General features: G+C 40.3%; 1 protein-coding gene across 2 annotated transcripts in view; it reads left to right on the top strand.

Annotated features, from left to right (window-relative positions):
• The window catches only part of Znf431l2 (zinc finger protein 431 like 2), a 39580-nt gene extending 25159 nt beyond the window's left edge, over window positions 1–14421 (top strand). The window contains exons 2-4 of one of the 2 annotated variants that reach the window (XM_039096287.2): window positions 2598–2724; window positions 2920–2980; window positions 4226–14421. In XM_039096287.2, the coding sequence (XP_038952215.1) occupies window positions 2598–2724; window positions 2920–2980; window positions 4226–6329 (2292 nt within the window). In that variant the 3' untranslated portion in view covers window positions 6330–14421. The remainder of the gene's footprint in view (window positions 1–2597; window positions 2725–2919; window positions 2981–4225) is intronic. The other variant, XM_039096289.2, reaches the window with a different exon arrangement.
• The last annotated feature ends 3395 nt before the right edge of the window (window positions 14422–17816 follow it).

Here is a 17816-nt window from a genome sequence, read left to right on the forward strand (position 1 = left end):
CCTTTTGGTTGAGGAATGTGAACAGAAGTGGGCAGAAGTGGCGGTCTCCCCTGAGGTCTCAGGATTGTCCACACTTCTGGGAATTCAGCTCTCTACCCCATGGGATTTGCCATTTTATGTGATAAAGATATAACTTGCTTTCAGACTTTAGAGTATGTGACAGTCTAAAGATTGTCTTGAGGGTGACAGGAGACTTTGGACATTTGAACACTGTACATGCTGTAACAGACTTTAAGGGTCCTTGATGTTAGATTAAATGCATTTTTGTTATGGAATGACCATGAGCCTATAGAGAGCATGGTCTAGCGTAGTTAGGTGGATGGAAGAGCATCCAGATAGTATATTGACTTTAAACATTTGTCTCTTATTGGTGGACTTGTTGGTGAGAATATGTGGAGAAGGACTCCTACAAGAGGCAATTCCTTATTGGGATAGGATTTGAGTGTCTATAGACTTAATCAATATCCATTTATTTCTGTTATTCTGTTTTCCTTGAAATTCATCCTTCAGCTTACTCCTCGTGTCCTTCCTTCCTGTCGTGCCTTCCTTTTAATAGACTCTGTCCTTAAATCATATGAGATACAGAAGAAGCAATGCTAAGCTATTTTGCTTAACTAATGTTTTCATATTTTTCAAATTTGCTTTTGTTTTGTTTCTCTTTGTGGCCATGGGTATCCTCAAAGTAGGCCTATATGCTAGCAAGGCCTTGAATGTAGGGATCAAATTGATTCTGGGTTCTGGTGCTGGAATCAAATGTGGGCCAACATGCCTGGCATTTCTCTTTTATTGATATAAATTGGCCTGGAATGATTGTGTATTTATATGTCAAGCATATGCTTTTGTGCTGAACTTACCCCACATTTTGATTTTTGAAATTTCTTAGTCATTATCATTCTATTTCCTAGGGTACCATGTACTCATGATGTTAATACTTCTGAGTCTTCTCAGTCATTGCAGGGCATTCACTGACCTTCTTTCTACCTGTCATGTTTGTTGTGACTTTATGTTAGAAAGACTATGAGTCTTTTGGCTATATGCATGAATATATCCCTCAGGTGTGTCTAGTCCTCAGAGTAGCCAGACAATGGTCTGACACCTGCTGCAAGTAGAATAATGGATGGCTGTGATCCTGCTGTAAATACAAGCAATTCACCTCACTTATTTGTAGGACCTGCAAGAGCTCTTCCTGAAGCATGTAACCTTTTCACTACCCGGCCTTAAGTTCCTGACAGGTACACTTCCAGTTCCTGCCCTGGTTCCCTTGTATCGGGGAACAGTGTCACACAATAGAACACACACACACACACACACACACACACACACACTGTTTATCCTAACTTATGTCTCATCCAAGCTTCCCACAGCTAGTGTGTCCTCTCCATTACTCTTTTCTCGACGCTCTATATCTGCCCTTAGCTTAGTTGCCCAGTTACCTTTTCATTGCTCACCACCATAAAACTACTCTCAGCCTAATTGCATCTCTAATCTCCAACCTGGGATTGCGGCCAATGAACACTCCTCTGGACATCTTACATGGTTTTCAGCTCTCTCTCCAAAGCAAGACAAATCTCTCTTTCCTGTCTCCTGCTTCTCTTTCCTCACCTTTGGGAACCTGGATTTCTCACCTTTTCTACCCTTTCCATTGGCTGCTGTCAATGGATCTTGATCGATCAAAATCCAATTAGAGACAAGGAACTGCATAATTTACATGCAGAATCCCAGTCAAAGCATGAGATCCATGCCCTGTACTTCACTGCTGAGCCCTCCATCCTGCACTGTGTTGTTTACATCTAATCAATTTTCATATAGCTAAGATTTTCTTCTGCCTAATTGTAAAGTTCTTTTTTTTCCCCCGGAGCTGAGGACCCGAACCCAGGGCCTTGCACTTGCTAGGCAAGTGCTCTACCACTGAGATAAATCACCACCCTCCTGCCTAATTGTAAATGTTTAAACATATATTCCCTGTTGGCAATATCTTGTTAATGTTATAATTTGTACCTGTGGACCTCACGTTTCTGGAAGATGACTACAGAACTGGATTTTATGTATAATTCTCTCAGGAATTTAAGGAAAAACCTGAGGTTTTTCTATATTTCTGGTTTGGTTAGTCAATTCTGGTAGAGGATACAGGGTCTTACTATGTACCTTTGGCTGTTCTAGAACTCATTGTATACCCCACACTGGCATCCGATTCAATGTGATAATTCTGCTTTTGTCTCCTGACTGCAGTGTTAAAGGCACAGGACAATAGACCCAGCTTTTAACTGATTTTTACAGTTAGTAATGGTTAGTGTTAATATAATTTCTTCGGTGTGTGGTAAGCACTATTGATCTTGCAGAGCTTGTGTCCTCTTTACATATGTAGGTGACATTTCACTAGAAAGGGTACATCCTATTGAACAGGCTGTGACATGACAGGGTTGAACCTCATTAATACATTTCCTTCAAGTATGTATTGGTAGTTACAGTAGAACTTCAGAGTCAAGAAATAAGTCTGATAGTCCCCATAATTATATGAACACATTGTCTATGAAGAATACATTCCCAATGTTGTCTCTATCATGCTTTCTTTTGTACCCATGTATGGGATATTCAAGAAGACAGTGACTTATGAGGATGTGCATGTGAACTTCACGCGGGAAGAGTGGGCTTTGCTGGATCCCTTCCAGAAGAAGCTCTACAAAGATGTCATGCTGGAGACCTACAGGAACCTCAATGCTATAGGTAAGAGTATAAATTCCCTTTCCTGTTTTAAAATTGGAGAAAACACTTTATTTCTTTTGAAGCACTTGTGTAATTTCAATTGAGATGGGTAGAGAATTTGGTGAGTAAAGGATGCATGACTTTAAGATTTACTGAACATTGTCACTTACATTTTTCATAATTTCCATTCATCGTTTTTCTCTTACTCTATTTCAGGCTTTAATTGGGAAGACCAAAATATTGAGGAACACTGTCAAAGATCTAGAAGACAGAGAAGGTACTTCTTAAATGCAAGCTCATACAAATATGCCTCTGAAGAAATTTTAATGTGTTTTGAAAGTTTGAAAGTAAAGCAACAGTGTAAATAAGAACTGCTTTAAGTATATTGGTGATCAATACATTCTAACAAAACCATGGTATTCCATGTGCTTTTATCTTATTTGTTTTCAATGCAATTTTTTTAATAAAGTGGACTTTTAAACAGTGCCTTAGTGTATATCAGCATTTGAAACACAGCCCTATTACAACTACTCTGTACAACTGGCAGTAAATTTCTGTTAATTTTTTAAAAGCTCCACATGTTGAATAGTTGACAAATACATGTTGAAAAGCTTCTAATAAGCTTATTCAGATATTAGTAATGACATTGTAAAAAAAATAGTGACATTGGTAGATTTAGTGAAATGGGCAGATTATTTGTTGTAAGAAGGATGTTGGCCATTAACCTCAATCCCTATATCACTTGTCTATAAGAAGAAAATGTTAAATTATGTGAATGCAATGTGTTTGTCTTCCTTTCATAGATATGTCATATATCTTGATGAATGCAAACCATGTATATAAAAGGGATATTGAAGGAAACAGTGTACCTCTCTCTCTGTTTATCTCTGTCCATCTATGTATCTATCTTTATCTATCATATCTATCCATCCATCCATCCTTCCATCTATTTATCTTTCTACCTATCTTTCTATCTATGTATCTCAATCTTTTTCTGACACTCTCTCTCCCATAACAATGAGAAGACATATAGTGGGTGACTGTTATACTAGACTGTTTCAACACAATAAATGTTTACAATCAATTATTTTTCCAACTTCATTGGCAATACATATGGAACCTCGATTTGTAATAAATTCTCTTGAGTACTAGGAATGGAGAAATGCTTCTGTTTCTCCTGGATTACTTCCCAAATATAGTATGAACAACACTACATAAATATTGGAAAACACTTAGTGTGTTAAAGCTCTGAGCTCTTTTGCTTTTCTTCAAATTTGGAAAACCTTTTATAGAAAAAGGATATGTAAATCTGAGCTATGTTATAAATGGTCATGCCATTTCAGGTATGTTCCAACCTGCAAAACAGCCAATAGTGAAGGGGAAAGCTTGAACGTGAACAAAATGAAAAAAATTTGAGGCCAGATGCCTCTTTATTATTTAGAGAAACAATAACATTAAATTATCCAGATGAAAGTGTTCATCAGTGTGGTAAACCTTTCACATGTGCATATTATCTTCTCAGGCATGAAAGAAGTCAGAGTGCAGAGATTCCCTCCGAATATACTCACTGTGGAAAACCCTTTGCTTTACATGCTCACAGTCATCCTCAAAGGAATGAAGAGATTCATTCAGAAAAGAAGCCCTCTGAAGTTATTCAGTGTGTTGAAGCCATTGCTCCTTACACAAGTCTCCAAATATATAAAAGAACACAAGCTAGACAGAAACCTTATGAATGTAGTCAATGTGGTAAAGTTTTTGCAAATCACAGTAAACTTAAAAAGCATGAAAGACTTCATACTGAAAAGAAACACTACAAATGTCATGAATGTGATAAAGCTTTTTCACAACCCATTAGACTCCAGAAGCATCAAAGAGTTCACACTGGAGAGAAACCCTATAAATGCAATGAATGTGATAAACCCTTTTCACGACATAGTAGACTCCAGAAGCATCAAAGAGTTAATACTGGAGAGAAACGCTACAAATGTCATGAATGTGATAAAGCCTTTTCACGATGCAGTAGCCTCCAGAAGCATAAAAGAGTTCACACTGGAGAGAAACGCTACAGATGTCATGAATGTGATAAAGCCTTTTCACAACCCAGTATACTCTATAGGCATAAAAGAGTTCACACTGGAGAGAAACCCTACAAATGTAGGGAATGTGATAAAGCGTTTTCACGACCCAGTGGACTCCAGATGCATAATAGAGTTCATACTGGAGAGAAACCCTACAAATGCAATGAATGTGATAAAGCCTTTTCACGACCCAGTAACCTCCAGACGCATAAAAGAGTTCATACTGGAGAGAAACCCTACAAATGTAATGAATGTGATAAAGCCTTTTCACGACACAGTAGCCTCCAGAAGCATAATGGAGTTCACACTGGAGAAAAACCCTACAAATGTAATGAATGTGATAAAGCCTTTTCAGAACCCAGTAGCCTCCAGATGCATAAAAGAGTTCACACTGGAGAGAAACCGTACAAATGTAATGAATGTGATAAAGCCTTTTCAGTACACAGTAACCTCCAGATGCATAAAAGTGTTCATACTGGAAAGAAACCCTACAAATGTAATGAATGTGATAAAGCCTTTTCACGACCCAGTAGCCTCCAGAAGCATAAAAGAGTTCACACTGGAGAGAAACCCTACAAATGTATTGAATGTGATAAAGCCTTTTCACAATCCAGTATACTCTACAGCCATAAAAGAACTCATACAGGAGAGAAACCCTACAAATGTAATGAATGTGATAAAGCCTTTGCAGACCACAGTAGCCTATGGAAGCATAAAAGAGTTCACACTGGAGAGAAACCCTACAAATGTAATGAATGTGATAAAGCCTTTTCACGACCCAGTAACCTCCAGACGCATAAAAGAGTTCACACTGGAGAGAAACCCTACAAATGTAATGAATGTGATAAAGCCTTTTCAGACCACAGTAGCCTCCGGATGCATAAAAGAGTTCACACTGGAGAGAAACCGTACCAATGTAGGGAATGTGATAAAGACTTTTCAGGACCCAGTAGCCTCCAAAAGCATAAAAGAGTTCACACTGGAGAGAAACCCTACAAATGTATTGAATGTGATAAAGCCTTTTCACAACCCAGTATACTCTACAGCCATAAAAGAATTCATACTGGAGAGAAACCCTACAAATGTAATGAATGTGATAAAGCCTTTGCAAACCACAGTAGGCTACGGAAGCATAAAAGAATTCACACTGGAGAGAAACCCTACAAATGTAATGAATGTGATAAAGCCTTTTCAGAACACAGTAACCTCCAGACGCATAAAAGAGTTCACACTGGAGAGAAACCCTACAAATGTAAGGAATGTGATAAAGCCTTTTCAGACCACAGTAGCCTCAGGACGCATAAAAGAGTTCACACTGGAGAGAAACCCTACCAATGCAGGGAATGTGATAAAGACTTTTCAGGACCCAGTGGACTCCAGATGCATAATAGAGTTCATACTGGAGAGAAACCCTACAAATGTAATGAATGTGATAAAACCTTTTCACAACACAGTAGCCTCTGGAGGCATAATAGAATTCATATCAGAGAGAAACCCAGAAATGTAATGAATGTGATAAATCCTTTTCAGACCACAGCAGCCTACTGAGGCATAAAAGAATCCACACTGAAGACAAACCCTACAAATGTAGTGACTGTGGTGAAGCCTTTTCACAACACAATAGACTCCTGATGCATAGAAGGATTCATACTGGAGAGAAACCCTACAAATGTAAGGAATGTGATAAAGCCTTTTCACAACACAGTAGACTCCAGATGCATAGAAGAATTCATACAGGAGCAAAACCCATCAAATGTAATGAATGTGTTAAACCCTTTTCACAACAAAGTAGTCTCTAGACACAGAGTTCATACTGGAGAGAAACCCTACAAACGTAAGCAATGTGATAAAGCCTTTCACAACACTGTAATCTCCAAATACATTAAAAAACACACACAGGAGAGATACCCTCCAAATGTAACCAATGTGACAAAGCCTTTTCCCAACATAATAGTCTCCAAATACATAGAAAAATACATACTGGAGAGAAACCCTACAAGTTAACAATGGTGATAAAAGTTTTCCAATCCACATTCATCTTTTTTTGTTTGTTTGTTTTCTTCTGTTAAGAATTAAAGACAGATTTTATTTTAAACTCTGTGATTTACCAAATTAGCTTTTCCTACCAACTCTCAGAGCAGAGACTTACACAGGATTCACAATCTTTTGTTTATTGACTGGGTTTATGGGTGCCTTGGCAGCCAACATTGCTGTCTTTGATACCCGCTTAGCCTTTTTTTGTTTTCTTCTCAGGCCTTTTAGTCTGCTCTCAATGAGCCTTCCTGACTCCGGGTTTCTGATTCTTCTTAGCATTATATCAGCAGGAGACACCCAGGGATGACTCCCTGGAACATGACTGTACTGAGGGTTCTTTTCTTTTGAATTTCTTCAGCCTGTGTTTCGTGTTTGTGTGTGTGTGTGTGTGTGTGTGTGTGTGTGTGTGTGTGTGTGTGTGTGTTTCTGTAAAGGACAGTCTAGTTCATCTGCCTAGGATTCCTTTTGGAAAGGAATGCAGACTCACTTTTGCCAGTAAGAAAAATGGAAAACTTTCCAGTCTGTCTTGGCATAATGCTACCCATGTCCCAGGTAGATCTTGTACCCACTGAAACTGAACAGCTCAGCCTTCATGGTGAGAGATGCTCACCTGCCAGGGAGAGACAGCAAAGAGCACAGTCATCTTAAAAGGCTTGGGTGAGTGTGTGATGTCATTAAGCAAGTGAAGACAGGTACAAGATACAACGAGGCCTGTCATTGGATGAGAGGGAAGGATGAAAGGCAGAAAAGTTTGAGGGAAGAGGATCTTATCAATTGGATCAGAGGTTATTGTGTGTTGTTTCTTGTGGGGAATTAAGTTTAATAGAGTATGTATCAGCTGGGACTCTAAGCCACCATGGAATTGAGAGGTATATTTCTGGCATTGTGAAAGCCTGCCTTGGGGACTGCATTGGTAGACAGATTGTTGCCAGGCTCAGAGAGAGGCCATAGGCAGTGTTATAGGGGCTAGAGCAAAGCAGGTGAGAGGCTTTGCTGATTGAGATTAAGATATCTACCAGATATCTTGGGACACTGTGGTGCCGACCAAGTGGGCGTAAAAGACAGCATTCCATTTTTTTATAATTTTACAGCAACACATACACCTGGAGAGAAGCCATTGGTATTTTGTTCAGTAAATTTTCCCCTTTTCCCATGTATTTGAGGCTCATCCCCAAGTTTTCTTCTATTAGTTTGAGTATCTGGTTTTATGTGGAGTTCCTTGATCCACTTGAATTTAAGCTTTGTCCCGGGTGATAAGAATGGGTCAATTTGCATTCTTCTACATCTTAACCTCCAGGTGAACAAGCACCATTTGTTGAAATGTTATCTTTTTTCCACCTGATGCTTTTAGTTCCTTTGTCAAACATCAGTTGACCACATGAGTGTGGGTTCATTTCTTGGCCTTCAATGCGGTTCCACTGATCTGCCTGTCTCTGTACCAATACCATACACTTTTTATCCTCATTGCTCTGTATTACTGCTTGGGAATGATGATTTCCACAGAAGTTCTTTTATTGGTGAGTATTTTGTATGCTATTCTGGTTTTTTTTTTTGTTATTCCAAATGAATGTGCAAATTCCTCTAAGTCATTGAATAATTGAGTTGGAAATTTGGTGGAGATTTCATTGAATCTGTAGATTTCTTTTGGCCAAATGGCCATTTTTGCAATATTAATCTTGCCAATCCCTGAGCATGGGAGATCTTTCCATCTTCTGAGATCTTCAATTTTTCTTCAGAGCCTTAAAGTTCTTGTCATGCAGACATTTCACTTGCTTGGTTAATGTCACAACAATGTATTTTATATGTTTGTGACTACTGTCAAGGGTGTCATTTCCCAAGGACACATGCTGCTCTATGTTTATCGAAGCCTTATTTAAAAGAACTCAGATGGCCTCGAACACAGGAACGGATACAGAAAATGTGGTAAGTTTACACAATGGAGTACTACATGGCCATTAAATACAATGACTGCATAAAATTCTTAGGCAAATCGTTGAACTATAAAATATCATAGTAACTGAGGTAACTCAGTCACAAACAAACACACATGATATCCACAAACTGATAAATGGATATTATCCCAAAAGCTCAGATTACCCACAATAAAATTAACACATCCTATGAAACCCATGAAGAAGGAAGACCAAAGTGTGGATGCTTCAGTCCGTAGAAGGGGAAACAAAATACCCACAGAAGGAAATAAGGAGACAAAGTATGGAGTAGAGACTGAAGGGAAGACATCAAGAGAATACTCCACCGGGTGTTCACCCCACATACAGTCACCAAACAGATACTATTGCAGATGCCAAGAAATGCTTGCTGACTGGAGCCTGATAAAGCTGTCTCGTGAAAGGCTCAGCTAGAGCCTGGCAAATACAGAGGTGGATTTTTAAAGCAAACCATTGGGCTGAGTACGGGGTCCCCAATGGAGGAGTTAGAAACAGGATTGGAGGACCTAAAGAGGTTTCCAACCCCATAGGAAGAATCCCACAGAGCTGATCCCACAGAGCTTCCAGGCACTAAACGCTCAACAAAAGAGCCACCCATGACTCCAGTTACATATGTAGCAGAGGATGGCCCTATTGGAAATCAGTGGGAGGAGAGACCCTTGGTCCTGTCAAGCTGCAATGCTTCAGTGTAGTGGAATGCCAGGAAGGCAAGCAAGAGTGGGTGGGTTTGTGAGAGCACCCTCAGAGAAGCAGGGGAGAGGCTATGTGATAGTGGGTTTCTGGAGTAGAATCTGGGAAAGGGGATAACGTTTGAAGTGTAAATAAAGAAAATATCCTTTGACAGAAAAGGAGAAAAAGAAATGGAGTCTTCTTTAGAATGTCACAGCCTTCAGACACACAGCACTCAGGATGAGGTAAAATGCCTTTCACGTCAAATTACTGCAGTCAACTACCTAATCTGAAACAGGTGGTTAATGTGAGGTCTTTCTCTTATTTGGAATATATAACATGGCAAAGCACTTCTTTTTTTTCTGGAGCTTTTGAGTTGACAAGAAAAATCTTTATCTAGGCCATATCTTCTGGTAGAAGTTTACATATGTAAGGATGATGAAGATGGGAACTCTTTCTTTTTCTTCCTGCCATACTCTGGTAAGAGAGATCACTATTTTTCCAGCATTAGAGGTTTCCTGTTAAGAATTCTGGAATATGCTGAAGACCAGCTAAGACATACAGACACGACTGTATTCTTCAACTTGCCATTGTTACACAGTCATTGTTTTACTCGTGGACAATATTCAAAGAGACTTTTCTCTATATCCACTTCATCCATACATAGAGAGATCCATGCTTTGGGTTCCGTCCATCTGGAAAACCTCCTCTAATGCAGATATGTGTTTTCACCTCCCACTGAGGAAGATGTGCTGGCTACCAATAGTGTTCCACTGTGATTGGCATCCACTTCCTGCTTTTCTCCCAGGGTTGTCTGGATTCTCTTATTGAAAGAACAAGATAAACCCCATTTCTGGAGAATTATTTTGAAAGTGAAGGATAAACCCCTTTTATCTCCACTGAAACAACCCTTGTATCCATTTTGGAACACCAGGCCTGTTTGAAAAAACAGCCATAAAGCACCAGCTTCAGGATAGACCACAATTAACAGAGGAAGTCATGAGACACCAGCTCTAGGAACAGGCAATAAAATCTAGAAAAAAATTCATAAGCACACACCCCCAGAGACCAGTCCAGGGATAACTATAAATATGGGAAATAACTTTTCTCTGAATGTGCCATCTGCACTGGGCAGCCCTATTTCATTACATGGTTAAAAGTTCTTGACATAGGGATGCAGAACACTGACAACCTGTGACCTCATAGCATCCACCAAAGAAATATTTTATTATGCTAGAGATTTTACCTGGTTCCCTATAAAATGATTTTGTGGTTTTCCTGGGGTTGGTATTTCAAAGAATGGTTGACCTCTGTATGAAGACCATCTCTGCACAATAAGCCCTCTTTGTTTTTGCATACTATGTAAGTCTGGGCTCTTCAGCGATATTCAGACCCTTACATTATATAGCAGATGAATATTAGCTACAGTGTGAAGTTACAGAAACAAACATATTTTGTGTTCAAAAAGCTCTTTTAAATTGGGAAGACCCAATCTTTCAAGGGTCATATAGTGAATCATGGACTTTAGAAGCTATCCATCTTGATTCAAGGAGGTATAGTTTGAGTGGAGGAGGAGGGGGAGGAAAAAGGGGTGGTAGAAAAGAAAAGGAAGAGGAAGAGTGAAAAGAAGAACAAGAAGAGGAACAAGACAAGAAGAAGAACAAGATGAGGAAGGAGGAGGAAGAGGCAGAGCAGAAGAAACTGAACAGGAAGAGGAGGAGGAACAGCATGAGAAGGAAAAGCAGGAGCAGTATATATGGAAGAGGATGGTGAGGACAAGAATAAGGAGTGGGAGGAGGAGGGGGAAGAAATTCCTGCTGGAAGATAGAAAGGTAGGATAACGGAGGACAGGCATATTTGATACTGAAACACAAATTTGCAGATCATAAAAGGGTCAACTCCTGGATTAGAATGGTGGCCCAGGAAACCTTAAGCTGATGTGTCCCTTCAGCACAATCTAGCCCTAAGAGAGGTGCTTATGTCACTCAGGATTCGCTGGCCAATCAGGGCCTCCAGGAAGACCCTCCAAGCAGAAGAAGAGGGTTCTTCTTGGTGCTTTGTTCCCTGCTGCTGGTTCAGCTCTATTGCTGAGCAGGCATTTAAGGTTGGTGTAATGTGTTTTGACATCTCCAGTGAGTGCTTTCCGGAGTGCCAGCCCTGAGCTACTAAGTCTCATCATGGTGAGCATGTGACCACTGCCCCTAACCTGAATTATCAGAGGACTGAGGATGGGGAGGTGGCCCTCCGTGGGCTGGGTGGAAATTAGCAGCCATTTTGGAGGTTCCTTATGGTCCTAGCCACTAGGTGTTTTCATGCGTTTCAAATGAATAACTTCAGTATGGGAGCTGCATCTGCACAAAGCATTTGGTACAAGGGATTTCGCATAGACCCGTCTTTGACAAGATTCCAAATTCGGAGATCTAGTTCTTTAGTATCCTGTAGACATTATTCCTTGCCATTTAAGATCTATGTGGAGTTAATTTTGTGTGTGTGGATAGAGGGGGTGTTGAAAACCACATCTCACAGGTTGGTTAGCACACGAAATTTAATCTGCGGTGGGAAGAGTAGAATCTTTGATGTAAAGGATTTTGCACTGCTTAGGAAATAGTAAGAGGCACTGTGGATTGCTCTAATGCTGTTTGTATTTTGATGCTAATTCCACTTCACCAAGAGGGGCTGCCTAGAATGAGGACTATTTCACATACTCAAGTGACTTTATTGGAATCTTCTCCACATTTTAACTTGTAAAATAAAGGCTAGTGCAGGTGATTGGAAAGGTAGAGCTGAAAAGCTTTTGGGAGAAGGAGAGAAGTGAGGGAAGGTGAGAATTCAGGAAGGAAAATGGAGCTGAAGCGCCTGGCCTAGAGAAACCTCCATTTTAAGGGATCTCAGCTGGGGACTATAGTAATGTAATGGTAGATCTGCCCAATCGAGACATGTAACTTGTATTCATATGTTATGTTTCCTTTGCATGGGCTTATTTGGTTTGCACTATTCACAGTGCACAAGTTGAATTTAGCTGAGGAAATTTGATTGCCTCTAAAACAGACACAGGTAAGTAGCATGGTACCCCAGCTTGTTAGAGATTAGGGTGGTAGGATACACATAGTTGTTCACCAGAATTGTGGGGAAATAAGACTCCAGGTCACAACAAAAGAGACAGTAGTTATTAACAAACAGCCACTAGGCTCATCTCCAGATATAGGTCCCTGTTTGAAAAATACTAAGGCCTCACAGTATTCAGACAATTGTTTGAAACCTCCTGAAAGAGGATTAAAGGAAATGTGTGATCCTCCTGTAAATACAGGCAATCGAGATCACTTATTTGTAGGACCAGCAGAGCTCTTCCTATAGTATGTATCCTATTAACTACCCTGCCTTAAGCTCCTGACAGGCACACTTCCAGTCCTTGCTCTGGTTCCCATATATGTGGGACCAAAGTCACACAATACAACACACACACACATACATACACACACACACACACACACACACACACACACACACACACATTAATATGTTTACCCTGACTTATGTCTCACTCACTGTGCTTTTCCAAGCCTCCCACAGCTAGTGTGTCTTTCCCATTACTCTTTGCCTTCCCTCTGTTCCTAGGAGAGCTCTAAAAAGTTTTTCTCTTTTGAGTCTGTAGCTTCACAGGAATGCCATCTGCGTGAAGCTGCTGTGGACTGGGGAACTCTGCCCTGGTTATGTAGATCTCAGACATGGTTCCATTGCCTGCTGGTTGTTCCAGGGAAGAATGGCTGATCCTGAACTGTCCTGGAAAAGATCTCGTTTTCGCTACTATTGTAGCAGCCATTACTGCTGCAGCCATTGTGTCTACAGTGGCTGGAGTTACCCTCCCCCCATTCTTTTGTTAGGCAAGCATAGTGGGTGAACTTTCTGGAGTAGTTGCTAACAATTGGGAATTCTAAATTTTATTACAAGAGCAGGTTGACTGTGGCCCTTGATGCTATGGCCCTCCGAGTTTGACCCTAAGGCCCTTGTGCTTCTTTTCACATGCTGAGGAGAACCAGTAAGGCAATGTACTTGATTAGGTGGCCACTACATATCGGGAGAGGCTCAACTTCCACAATCTCCTAAATTATTATCAACTGGCTCCTACTTTTTCGCCCCTGGGCTCAAGTAAGAGGAATGAGAAGATGACCCGATGTAGTTTCCTCAGCGACGGGCAACTTCCTCTGACCCTTGACCAATCTAGACACGAACCCTTGAGGGCAACAAGGTGATCCTATGTCAGATAGGCTGGGGTTCGAGAGGTCGATCCTCAGACAGAGGTGACTACGCCCCTTTTAAACGTATGGGCCGGTCAAATGCTCCTCTGCCCAGTTTCTCCCTCCTTAAACACACACGTATATCCCAGAACGGTGTGTTACAACATAATTTCATTCCTAACCATTGATGTACAGTCCTAACTGCAAGAGTGGCTCACCATGGCCGAGCTGGGCACTCTGTGAGGCATGTCTGATCTCTCTCAGACCACTACTTCCACCTAATGGTCTTTTATAAAAGAAATATGGAGGAGTTGTGGGAGCCGAATTGGATTTGGGCCTAGTTGCCTTGTCACTGTTTGGCTTTAGTCTTTGATTGTAGGATCAAATGCCTCTCCCTGTAATTTTCGGCACAAGAAGTTTGCATTCACGGAATGTTTCCAGCCGGAACAAGACCCTTCCGGGTCTCCAGCAAGGTTTGACCCCTGCTGAGCCCTGCCCTTGCATGTGGAAGCTTTTTGTCCCCAACTGGGAACAGTCTGGCCAGGTACTTCTCACCTGACTCAAAGAATTAGGTTGGCCTTCCTGGTTATTTTCCTAATTTATTCAGGTCACATAGCCGGTCCTTTGTTACCAAAGTCTCAGCCAGGGTTCCCCACTGTGCTTGGCAGATACCTGCTAAGTGGTGTTCTGTGGATATATAGTTTGGTCAATAAAGAAACCAGAGGCTCTCTTCCTCTTCTGGCTTGACACGAATAACCTGTGTGTGTGTGTTTCTTTCATCCCACAGGCTTTTTCCCGATTCTTGGTACCCTGTTGGTACAGGCGCCGACAGTGATTATTGCTTCCTGTTATATTCATATTTGGATGTGAGGTTATGTTTGTGTGCTTTTCTTCTCTTTGTTTTGTTGCCAAGACGATTAGTTTCTTGGTTTTTCTAGGGTGTAGCTTGCCTCCTTATGTTGGGCTTTACCATTTATTATCCTTTGTAGGGCTGGATTTATAGAAAGATATTGCATAAATTTGGTTTTGTCATGGAATATCTTGGTTTCTCCATCTATGTTAATTGAGAGTTTTGCAGGATACAGTAACCTGGGCTGGCATTTGTGCTCTCTTAGGGTCTGTATGACATCTGTCCAGGATCTTCTGGCTTTCATAGTCTCTGGCGAGAAGTCTGGTGTGATTCTGGTAGGTCTGCCTTTATATGTTACTTGACCTTTTCCCCTTACTGCTCTTAATATTCTTTCTTTATTTTGTGCATTTGGTGTTTTGACTATTATGTGACGGGAGGAGTTTCTTTTAGGTCCAATCTATTTGGAATTCTGTAGGCTTCTTGTATGTTTATGGGCATCTCTTTCTTTAGGTTAGGGAACTTTTCTTCTATGATTTTGTTGAAGATATTTACTGGTCCTTTGAGCTGGGAGTCTTCACTCTCTTCTATACCTATTATTCTTAGGTTTGATCTTCTCATTGATTTCCTGTATGTTTTGGACCAGTACATTTTTCCGTTTTACATTATCTTTGACAGTTGTGTTGATGATTTCTATGGAATCTTCTGCTCCTGAGATTCTCTCTTCTCTCTTGTATTCTGTTGGTGATGCTTATGTCTATGGCTCCTTGTCTCTTCCTTTGGTTTTCTATATCCAGGGTTGTTTCCCTGTGCTCTTTCTTCATTGCTTCTATTTCCATTTTTAATTCCTTCAACTGTTTGATTATGTTTTCCTGGAATTCTTTCAGGGATTTTTGTGATTCTTCTCTATAGGCTTCTACTTGTTTATTTATGTTTTCCTGCGTTTCTCTAAAGGAGTTCTTCATGTCTTTCTTGAAGTCCTCCAGCATCATGATCAAATATGATTTTAAATCTAGATCTTGCTTTTCTGGTGTGTTTGGATATTCAGTGTTTGCTTTGTTAGGAGAATTGGGCTCCGACGATGCCATGTAGTCGTGGTTTCTGTTGGTTGAGTTCCTGCGCTTGCCTCTCGCCATCAGATTATCTCTGGTGTTACTTTGTTCTGCTATCACTGACAGTGGCTAGACTGTCCTATAGGCCTGTGTGTCAGGAGTGCTGTAGACCTGTTTTCCTGTTTTCTTTTAGCCAGTTATGGGAACAGAGTGTTCTGCTTTCGGGCGTGTAGTCTTTCCTGTCTATAGGTCTTCAGCTGTCCCTGTGGGCCTGTGTCCTGAGTTCACCAGGCAGGTCGGTTGGAGCAGAAAAGTTGGTCTTACCTGTGGTCCTGTGACTCAGGTTTGCTCGTGGGCTGTTGCTTTTGAGCTCTTCCTGAAGGCACTGCGCTGCCTTTTCCGGGAGCACCCGTGCACCGGGGTCCCAGATGGCGTAAGGTGTTTTCCTCTGGAGTCAGAAATGTGGGCAGAGTGTAGTCTCTTCTGGCCTCCCAGGTGTGTCTGCCTCTGTGAAGGTTTAGCTCTCCCTCCCACAGGATTTGGGTAAAGTGAACTGCTGATCCGGTCTCTTCAGGTCCCAGTGGTGTCTTCTATCCATATTTTTTCTGTTACTCTAATTTCGGCTGTAATTGAGAAGACCAAAATATTGAGGAACATTGTCAAATATCTAGAAGACAAAGAAGGTAATTCTTGTGTGCAAGCTTGTACAACTATGACTCTGAAGAAATTTAAATGTGTGCTGAAAATTTTAAAGTAAAGCAACAATGTAAATAAGCACAACTCTAAGTGTATTGATGGTTGATACATTCTAAAAAAACCATGGTCCTCAGTGTCCTGTATCTAATTGTTTTTCCAAGGCATTCCTTTAAGTAAGAGGACTTGGAAACAATGCCTTAGTGTATATCACCATTTGAAACACAACCCTTTTTGAATTACACTGTTCAACTGACAAAATGTTTCTGCTATAAAAGCTACACACATTAAATAATTGACAAATATATTTCTCAAAGCTTCTAATAAGCAAATAGTCTATAGTAAAGCTAGTGTTACTCATATATTAGTAGTGACTTCATTATATTTAGCGAGATGGGCAGATTATTGGTGTTAAGAAGGATGTCGTGCAGTAATCCCTGTATGTGTTAATCCCTCTCTCACATGTCTATGAAGAACAAAATGGTAAACTATGTGAGTGCACTGTGTTAGTCTTCCTTTCATAGGTATATCAGATATCATAGTGAATACAAACCATATTATATACATGTAAAAGGGATATTGAAAAAACCAATGTACATATCTGGCTCTCTCTGTATCTATCGAATTCAATCTTTTTCTCTCACTCTCTTTCCCATAACAATGTGAAGATATATAGTGGGTAGCAGTTATAGTGGGATATTTCAGCATGATACACATTTTCAAATAATTGGTTTTCCAACTTTATTGTCAACACATAAGCAACCTCATTCCATAGAAAATTCTCTTGAGTACCAGAAAGGTAGAAATGCTTCTATTTCTCATGGATCACTTTGCAAATATAGTATGACCAGTTCAATAAAAAGTTTATAGTGTGTAAAACTCTGAACTCTTTATTTTCTTCAAATTTGGGAAAAGCCTTTTATAGAAAAAGGATATGTAAAGCTGAGCTATGTAATAAATGCTCTGCTATCTGAGGCATCTTGGAAGATGCAAAACAATCCACAGTCAAGGGAAAGCTTGAATGTGAACCAAATGGTAAAATCTTAAGGTCAGATGCCTCTTTATCTTTAGACAAATAGTAACATTAAATCATCCAGATGAAAGTGTTCATCAGTGTGGTAAAGCTTTCACATGTGCATATTATCTTCTCAGGCATGAAAGATGTCAGAGTGCAGAGATTCCCTCCGAATATACTCACTGTGGAAAACCCTTTGCTTTGCATGCTCACAGTCATCCTCAAAGGAATGAAAGGATCCATTCAGAAAAGAAGCCCTCTGAAGTTATTCAGTGTGTTGAAGCCTTTGCTCCTTACACAGTTCTCCAAATATATAAAAGAACAGAAGCTAGACAGAAACCTTATGAATGTAGTCAATGTGGGAAAGCTTTTGCAAATCACAGTAATCTTAAAAGACATAAAAAAATCATACTGGAGAGAAACCCTACAAATGTAATGAATGTGATAAAGCCTTTTCACTACACAGTATCCTCCATAAGCATGAAAGAATTCATACTAGAGAGAAACCCTACAAATGTAATGAATGTGATAAGATCTTTTC

This window comes from Rattus norvegicus, chromosome 17 (assembly GCF_036323735.1).
Source record: "Rattus norvegicus strain BN/NHsdMcwi chromosome 17, GRCr8, whole genome shotgun sequence".
In the NCBI taxonomy this organism is placed as follows: domain Eukaryota; kingdom Metazoa; phylum Chordata; class Mammalia; order Rodentia; family Muridae; genus Rattus; species Rattus norvegicus.